At 38.6% G+C, this 10,000-nt stretch overlaps 1 protein-coding gene across 1 annotated transcript in view; it reads left to right on the top strand.

Moving 5' to 3' along the window:
- LOC115232585 (protein mono-ADP-ribosyltransferase PARP10-like) overlaps window positions 1–5,309 on the top strand; it is a 14,177-nt gene extending 8,868 nt beyond the window's left edge. The window contains exons 2-5 of the mRNA XM_036509226.1: window positions 1,010–1,044; window positions 2,258–2,455; window positions 3,868–4,104; window positions 5,043–5,309. Coding sequence (XP_036365119.1) covers window positions 1,032–1,044; window positions 2,258–2,455; window positions 3,868–4,104; window positions 5,043–5,284 — 690 coding nt within the window. The 5' untranslated portion in view covers window positions 1,010–1,031 and the 3' untranslated portion in view covers window positions 5,285–5,309. The remainder of the gene's footprint in view (window positions 1–1,009; window positions 1,045–2,257; window positions 2,456–3,867; window positions 4,105–5,042) is intronic.
- Window positions 5,310–10,000: the final 4,691 nt, after the last annotated feature.

The following is a 10,000-nucleotide window of genomic DNA, read 5'->3' as shown; positions in this document are numbered from 1 at the left end:
TAAGGCACAAAGAATGGCTTGTTGAGAATTTGCTGAGCCTTGTTGATTGGCCAGTTGTAACCCAAAAGTTGCACATTAATCTGTTAAAAAACAAAACGAAAAAAGCAGCAGATTTTGTTTTCTTGCTTTCCACATTTGAGCAGGAGTCACGGTGACTGGCATTGTGACAGGAGTACCACAACCCCAACGAAGTAATTGACCAATCACAATTGCCGTATTATGTGGTTCAAAACCAAGGTGTTGTTTGCAGATAACAGACCCTGGGAAAAGACTGTCCAACTACTGCTGCACATCTTTCTCTGAACCTACTGCACACATATGCAGACTTCGCTTGCTGATGGTAGACACACTGCAGACTCACTTGCATTTTATGTGATATTATGCAGAGCCCCTTGTTTGCACCTTCCATGACAATAACTCCTACCAGCTTAAAAACTGGACAGTGTTTTTGCTTGCTGTCAACCATTGTCAACTGGTAAACATTTTGATTTTATAAACACAGGCATCTGTGCATTCATTTTCTATCACACGTTTGGCTAACACGTTATTCAGCTGACTTTGTTAAATGTGAAAATATCTTTTGTACATTCTCCCAAACACATGTAAACCTTATTACCTTGCACAATGTTGACAATTAACCTTTTAGCATTTAGACTGGCCAAATCTGGCCCTAGCATATAACTTGTTTTATATTTAAACTGGAAAGATCCAGCCTTTGTAACACTTACCCTACAATGTCATGCTAAAAAGATAATCACGTTATCACAATGTTTAAGCTATGAGATAATGGCATCGATTCAAAACAATGTGAATAGACAAGCATTGCATTTGGCTGAGGAATCTGAATGGTAAAGGGGGGAGATGGATTCCTGTCTGAGTCTTGCCCAGTTGTTCTGATCTCTCTCTTAACTGTAATTATATGGGAGAGAGAGAGAATTTACTTTGACAACAAATGATGTATTTAATACCTTAACAATGTTTTTCCTAATTATTTTCTTTTCATTTGCAGAGCAAAAATACATGTTGAAATCATGGAAAAGAGAGGTATTTATTTATTTTTTAATCACATTTATATAAAATTTTCTTTTTTGGATTTAAAGTTTCAAAAATAAAATTTGTGAAAACTTACTGAAAAAGCAATAAAACCATTACCCATCATCATCATCATCATCATTTTTGCATCCCCTTTTCCTTTGCTTGCATAGATCTGATGGAATCCATTGAAGCAGCATTTTCAATGGCTGGGTGCCTCACCTGTCACCAACCTTCACCTGTCACCAACCTTCACCTGTTTCCAAGCAAGATAATATTCCTCTAATAACAAACGTGTTTCTGTAGAAGATTGGAAACAAAGGACACTGCTTGTTTCTCTGTGTCTGTCATTGACCACCACCGGGGAATGCCAAGAAAATTATGAACACACACAAACACATGTACTCTTTTACTCTTTTACTTGTTTCAGTCATTTGACTGCGGCCATTGTGGAGCACCGCCTTTAGTCAAGCAACTCGACCCCGGGACTTATTCTTTCTGTAAGCCCAGTACTTATTCTATCGGTCTCATTTGCCGAACCGCTAAGTGACGGGGACGTAAACACACCAGCATCGGTTGTCAAGCAATGCTAGGGGGACAAACACAGACACACAAACACACATATATATATACATATATACGACAGGCTTCTTTCAGTTTCCATCTACCAAATCCACTCACAAGGCATTGGTCAGCCTGAGGCTATGTTTGCTTTCTTCATTGCAGAGATGATGATGATGGTGATGGGTAAGCGTTCAGAACAGAGTTGTGCCTATAGAAGAAAGAATTGTTTGGAAAATGTGTATTTCGGTGAAGTTTGTCATACTAAATGGCATTTGTGTGGCTGTTTTATTGGAAAACATCTTTTTAAAGATTTTAAAGCTGAGAGGTGTGACTTTCAGATTTGATGGACATATGTTAGAACTCTGGTTTCTGTGAGTGAAATTAGCATTGTTCAATCAGGAATGCCATAACTTCTTTGCAGATATTCTCAAGACAAAACGATTTTGGCAAGTGTATTGGTCTATTTTAAAAATAACTGGGTGAACTTTTGAAAAACTTTGGCTGTTACTTCTAGCATATCTGGACTGTTTGAAGGCTACATGTATTTCAGGTTACATCAGGCATGTAAAGTGGATGTTTATGATGTGGATAGCACAGTATGTTACATGGATGGTGAGTAACTTGTATTTGTTTAGCATTAAATTTTGGTTTTATTTTGCAGGAATATCTGCCTCGAATAAGGGAGGAGATGATGAGGGCAGAACGATATTGGTGTCAGGAGTCCCAACTGATTTCCGTTTGGAAGCCATTCAGTCTTATTTTGAGAACAAGAGTAGATCAAATGGAGGACCTATTAAAGGAATCCCAGAACGGATCCAATATTCTGGGGAAGTTACTATCACTTTTGAATTGGAAAAAGGTTAGAAGAAATATTCTTTATTTCATGAAATCATTTACAGACATCGTCAAAAAGTCTGTTGTCCATGCTTGCATAGGTTGGACAATTTGTATGTAGTTACTGTGAAGACATTAGATTAATATAAGCAATGTCAACCATCACCACTGTCATCATCATCAATTTTCCATAATGGAATATGTTGAATACTTTGACAGGATCTGGTGAGCAGCATTGACCTCTAGGGTCAGCTTTGGCATGGTTTCTATTGCTCGGTGCCCTTCCTAATGCCAACCACTTTACAGAGTGGACCGGGGGAAATTTTTCTGCCATCATTATGAGTGAGGTTGCCAAGTAATGTCCAAGACAGAAAAAGAAAAAAGAAAAAACTCCTACTAAATGGAGTGAGGAACTGAAAGGGTTATGTAGGGATTATGGTAGGTGTTGAAAGGCTAAAGTACGATCAAGGAGGTACAATAGAGAAAATATAGAGCACTGTTCTGTTTCCAGTTGCCACGCCATTCTGTGTCCACTCATTAAAACTTTTTAATCATCAACAATTTGACTGTCACGGTTAAGCTTTTACAATGAAGAGGTCTCAACAATGAAACAAGTCTCTCTATTGCTAAATTCATTCCTTCACCATATGCTGAAGGAATATCAAATTCATTCCTTCACCATATGGCATATTTTTTTTTTTTTTGTAAATTTAAATTTCAGGGTTATGTCCATCTCCATTCTTAACAAGAGTCTGTCATGAAGATAATGAGTCTCTCTCTGTTCATTAAGTGACTAATTTTAATTGAAATTTTGCAGTGCACTTCATTAAGTGTTTTGACATATTCTGATAGTTCCAAAATTATTCAAATATTCTCCTCTTTATTTGGAAAATAGGTTTACATATTGATCTGCTCAGGATAAAGCTTTTTATTGGCAATTTTCTCTGTGAATGACTACCGTTTCCTCTAAGTCTTGTTTGTGCGTATACACGTATGTGTGTATATGTTTATCTGATCACATGCACGCGCACACACACAAATCCTGTGATGTCCACAGTTTCTCTCTTCCAAATATCAGTCGCAAGGCTCTGGTCATCTTGAGGCTGCGGTAGAAGATACTTGCTCAAGGTGCTGTTGGACAGTGGGATTGAACTAGAACCAATTAATTGTACAGGGAACCTCATAATCTTCTCGGCTATAGAGCAAACAAAGGGGCCTCTAAGTGATGACTTGATCTGCTAGAAAAGGCAATTAAATCTTCTTCATGCACCACCTAACATCTTAAAGAAGGAAGGACACTTGAGGATGTTTATGGTCAGAATGTCTCTGACCTGGTTCTACACTTCAACACCAATACAACCATGCCCTCCACTCATAAATAATGACTTTATATTCTCAATGACATTTTGAAATTTCTTCTGCTATTTTGATTTTCAGATGCAGAAAATGTTGTCCAAAGGAAGGTCCATAACATAAGCAAATTTGACTTTCGTGTGAATTGGTATAAAAATCTAGTCTGGCAAGAAGATGCAATGATTGTGTCAAATGGCCCCAAAGACATGTCTGAAAAAATGTTAATTGATTATTTGGAAAAAACAAGAAAATTAGATATTGTATATGTTTCCCCTGGAAGAAAACCTGGAACTTTTCTTGTGTACTGCCAAAAGGAAATTGGTAAGTTTCTTCAAGTTTGATTTGTTCCGAAAAAGATTTCTTGAATTTGGTATTTTTAATAGGATTGGTAATTCCCATCTCTACCTTAAAATACACACTTTTAAGGATCTGAAGACCTTTACACAGTTGCTCAGGCTGATAGAAATAGCAGGAAAGTATCCCTCCCATTACACCCTGCCTTCTTCAAAACAGAAGCTACCATTCTAGATACTGGAATGGTCGTGGTTGGATTGTCTTTCATCATAAATCTGCTCAATCAAATTTTGTTTCTTATATTTTACACTTTACTTATCCCTAAATACATTTAAGGATCAGTAAACATTAACTAAAGGACCCATGATCATCATCACCATCATAATGATCATCATCACTGTTTTAACGTCCGCTTTTCCCTGCTTGCATGGGTTGGACAAAATTTGATGATGAGTTGGATTTTCTGCAGCTGGATGCCCTTCATGTTGCCAACCCTCACCTATTTCCAAGTAAGGTAATGTTTCCCAGTGACCAGACATATTTTAAGGAAGATTGGAAATGAAGGACACTGCTTGTATAACAGGGACACTCGTTTACAACAAGCAAGGAGACAGTAACATACAGACGGACAGACAGACAGATGGCTTCTTTTAGTCTTCATCTACCAAATCCACTCATAAGGCTTTGGTCAACCCAAGGCTATATTAGAATACATTTGTTCCAAGTGCTACACAGTGGGACTGAACCCAGAACCATATGGCTGGGAAGCAACCATCTTACCACACAGCCACACCTGTGCCTATATGGAGTTGTTAAATAATTGGAACTGCATTTTAATGCTAAAATCTCCATATTTGAAGAATTCTCAAAATCATTTAAAAGTAAAATGTGTTAAAATGTCAGTAAATTGACTTCAATTTGATTCTTTTACCAAAATGTATTTCCATTCATTGTATTTATTGCAGATTTTGAGTACGTTCAGAGGATGTGCCAAAAAAACCCCTTGAATGGAAATCAACTGAAAGTGGTTAGAATTGAGGAAATAAACAGTGTTCGAGTGAAAAACGTTTCTTCAAATGTCAGCTCTGAGATTCTTAAAAGCTATTTTGGAGACAGAGAAAGAAGTTCTGGTGGAGATATTTCTTCAGTTCAACAACAAACCTCTGATACTTACATTGTAAGTTTTAAAGAGGCATATGGTAAGTAATTTTATTTTCCCTCTCTTTATTTAGTCTACCTATCATCACCGCCATCATCATCAGCAGTAGTCATTGTTCTTTTTATTCTTCTCCGCCTCACCCCCACCTTTTTCACAACAGCCACTGCCATACTGGAAAGGCAGGGAAATCTGGAACTTCATAAGTTGTAAGACTGTTTTCAGTCTTTTCAATCTGCCAAGGTGACCATTCATTTTAATTGTTACAGTCTTGTTGTTCACATTGCCTGGAATGCACTGCCACTATTTCCTGTTTAGAGGCACCCCCTGTTTTGCAGTGCAGGGGGTACCAGTATTTTTTAACTGTTTGGAAAATCAAATATTTCACTGTTTTCCAAATATTTTGAAACCTGGCAGAAAAAGAATTGATTATAATGTAAGTCGAATGGAGAGAGAGAAACTTTGTCCGAAAAGAAGGGGGATACTGCTGAAGCATAGACTACAGCAATTGATGTAGTGACGTCACACCAGCCAAAACGAACATCACAGGTAATGCATTTACCTGTCAGCAGCTTCGAAATGTTTGACTGATCAACAATCCAAGAAGACATTCAACAGTTTCAGTAACAACAACAACAACAAGACTGATAACAAGTGTAAAGAAAGGGAAAAACAAAATAAAATTTCAAAACAAATGCAAACACCACCACCACCTCCATTTCCACCGTCACTGCCTCCACTAAAGTAGCTACAGCCACAACAAGAGATGCTGAAAAGGGGATTTCTTTTGTGAGTGCTTCAAGAAATCTGGAAGAGTTCTGCATAAAGAAAATTTCAAAATGGCGCCTGAAAGAAATGGAAGAAGAGAAGCCCTGAACCCTCCACTCGAGGTGATTGAAAACATTTGGATATGTATAGTTACTTACCATTGCATCGGAGTGAAATCATGCCAGGTAGAAAATGCTATGGAAGCCCAAATTCAAGAATATCTTGGGCATTTGTGGGAGTACAAGATCCACATCACTCAAAGAAAGAAGTTTGAAGTGCAATTTGGCACTGGAGAAGAAGCCAGGTTTCATTTTGTGACCACATTGAGGAATGAAAAACTCTTCTTAATCCCCAGCTGTTGCAGCCAGTGCCTCGCTTTTAACAAGGTGAGAAATGTGCTGACAGAAATATCCATCACCTGGTTTGTAGGTTCCGTTTTGGCAGGAAGAGAGGACTATTAAGAAGGTAAAGGATCCCAGTACTCAACTGGTACTTATTTTATAGGCCCCGAAAGGATGACAGGTAATGTCAGCCTTAGCAGAATTTGAAGTCAAGAGTGTAAAGATGGATGAAATGCTGCTAATCATTTGCCCAGTATTTTGGAGTTTCTGACAGCTCAACACCCTATCGTAGTAATAATAATAATAATAATAATAATACTTGCCCAAAACCATTACAGGTTGTGGCGACATGACCAGGTATTGGAAGTGCTACATTGGAAACTGTGCAAAAAAGTGGAGGCTAGAGAGAGAGACAAGATGTGGTATGAGCACAAACCAAAAAGAGTGGTGGTGTCAGAGACTAGCAAAATCCGCTGGAATTTCCCAATCCAAACAGATCAGGTGTCAGAGCATAATGGACCAGACCCAATGGTGGTCAACAGGATGCACCCCATGTGCTATACAGTTGACAGTGCATGCCCCTTTGACCCATGAATAGTCAACCAGGAAGACAAAAAATAGATACATAGATAGAACCGTCTTAAGTACGAAATAGCCCGGCTATGGCAAATGAAGAAGGTGAAGATAGTGCCAATTATTGTTGGGTCCTTGGGGACAATACCAGAAGGCATCAAGAGGAATATAAAGGAAATTGGAATAGAGTGCCCAGCAGAATTGTTACAAAAGGTTTGCCTCCTTGGCATGGCCAGAATAATCAGGAAAGTATTAGACATCTGAAAAGAATGAATAGCATGGTACCATAGGCTGCAGGTAGTAAGCCTGCTATGCATGCAAGACTCCGGGAGCACCATCAAAACCTGTGGTAAAGAGAAAATAACAATAATAATAATGATAATAATCCTTCCTTTATTGGCCACCAGGGCTGACCACAAAGCAAAAGTGGACAATACAAAACAAGGGACGAGTGGGTCTTAGCACAAAAATATGTGGATACTTTAAAAACAAGAAGAAATAACAGCAAACATTCAATGAAATTCCCCAAAAGGGAGAGTTTCACCCAGGGCCAACCAAGGAACCCCACACATCCTGGTCATCCTGATTGCCAAGTGCACATTAGCAGGTGCCTCTCTCTTCAACTTCTCTGGCTTAAAGCGTATGTTCAGAGTTGGTCCATTCACATGGGTCATCTTCACCACATTCCCTCCCCTTTCACCAAAAATAGTGGGAGTGGGGCAGCACTGTAGTGACACTGTAATAAAGACATCTATTCATAAATGCAGGCAGGTTAGTTTGTTAGCACAACAAAATATTCCATTGGTGCAAAATGAGTGAGATCAATGAAATAAAGTTAGGGTCATCATTGGTCAGTTTAACATATAGACAAAAACCTCTTGAATTTTATCCCTTTTCGTTCCAAAAATTAAGATTCAAGATGCTTCTAGAAACCCCAAGACCATTCGGTAGAAGGATATAAAAGCCGAAAATGTTAAGGGATTTGGAATGATCTTTGAGATGCCACACGAATATTTGTCACTCGATCACTCGTTTTCATCCTTTATTCTCTAAGTGAGAAATATCTATTTTGATGTTTCGTAATGTCACTTAAGCATTTAACAAATGGCTTTATGTCATACTAAAATCCTTCCTTTCAATTAGTTAAGGATAACAATCTAGCTAGTGTAAATTAATTAATCTACACTCTCCTAGATTTAATACTAGACACATTTAAAGGCCAAATAATATAGAGTTTCTTTATTACCTGCCTACCTTTACTGTGTTATGTAAGTTATAAAATAAATATTTCTTTATTAGCAAAAAATGAATGATATTTTAAACGTATAAATATTTTGGAACTTGTCCTTTTAAATCTTCCGTAAGGAATATTGCATGTAAAAATCGTATTAGCCAAATATCAGTTTGACTGAACAATTCAACCCCTTATAGATATCCTCTTCTAAATTTAAGTATAACTAACAAAGTAACCTTAGATACAATACTTTAATTAAATAGCCTTCTGGAAACAATTTGTATATATTTATCTATGCTAAACGTAAAAAAAAGGCATTTAAACATGTAGCCCCATAAAAGTAACACATCATAACATTCTAATTAAAAAAATTGGTGACCCTGACATGACTGAGGTGGCTGCTTGCGTCTGAATGCTATAATTTTCTTTTGGCCACTAGGATTGAACACAAAACAAAAATGGACAATACAAAATAAGGGACAAGTGGGTCTTAGCACAAAAATGTATGGATACTCAAAAAACAAGAAATAACAGCAAAAAATCAATCAAATTCCCCAGAGGGGAGTTTCACCCAGGGCCAGCCAAAGAACCTCACACATCTTGGTCATCCATCCTGACAGCCAAGCGCATGTTAGCAGGTGCCTCTCTCTTCAATTCCATGTTCAGAGTTGGTCGATTTACATGGGTCATCTTTGCCACATTCACTCCCCTTTCAACATAAATAATGGGGAGCAGCCACTTCCCGCTCCACCCTCAATCTCCTTTTCAAGTCAAAGGCCCCACCCATGCCAGGTTCCTTACCCAGCCTCTCTATGATGCAGCATTTGAGGTGGAGGTTGTCATGAATAGGTTGTCTGTTTGGCATAGCACATACCAGGATGTCAGCAATCCATTCATATCGATGACCATCACTAACCTCATGCCTAACACTTTGGCTTTTAAATCTCATAATCTGCTTTCGGTCGAGCTAGAATCCTAAAATTGTCGACTTGGGCCACCTTGTTCAGGTTCTTTCTCAGCAGTATCACTGTACCACATAGCTCACAGCGTTGAGAATTCTCTTGTTCTGCTGCCATTTGTGGTAGACAACTGCCAAGAAGAAGTCTGACAAATGGTAAACCATCCACTCCCAAAGACTTTTCCCTTGTGCAGCTTATCATCGCATCCCATGTGTCTTCAGCTGTTATTGGCATTTTGCAGAACTCTTCATCCCTGGGCGAAAGGAGTGACTTACTATGAAGGGAGGAAGTGAAATCCACCCCTGTCTCTGACTCACTGCATGCTTCACACAGTTCAGTAAAGTGCCACTGAAATTCCAAACACACCCGCCTGGTTTCTTGCAGCATGTGCCTGTCCTGTGTCGTCAAAGACTGAATTGTGGCCTTGTGGCCGCCTGGGCTCATCAAACTGATTTCATTCCCTTGTGTCTTAGTTCATGCACCCTTGCTATGAGAACACAACCTTCATGCTTGGCATTGAAGAATTGATCAAAAGCCAATCTTGCCACCAGCACGTCATCAGTCGCTATGCCTCTTCTAAGCACCTCTAACACTATTCTTTTACTAAACATTAATGCCACCTCTCAAATAGCCCATATCAGAGATTTCCACCATCAGCTGTAGACGATTACACCCAACAACCTCCGATGGACTAGCTTGCTAACTCTGTCTCTGAATGATTGAGGTGCTAGGATAGACACATTCGGCTTCCAGTATCTGAATATATACATATACGGACATGGCCAAGTAAATAGTTATGTCCACTGGACAATATGCCAACACTACAACATAACAACTGACAATAAATGGTATAAATATGTGCCAAACAAGGTACAAGACAATGGCCAGGCCA

This window comes from Octopus sinensis, linkage group LG1 (assembly GCF_006345805.1).
Source record: "Octopus sinensis linkage group LG1, ASM634580v1, whole genome shotgun sequence".
Lineage (NCBI taxonomy): Eukaryota > Metazoa > Mollusca > Cephalopoda > Octopoda > Octopodidae > Octopus > Octopus sinensis.
This window is presented reverse-complemented; position numbering and strand designations above follow the sequence as displayed.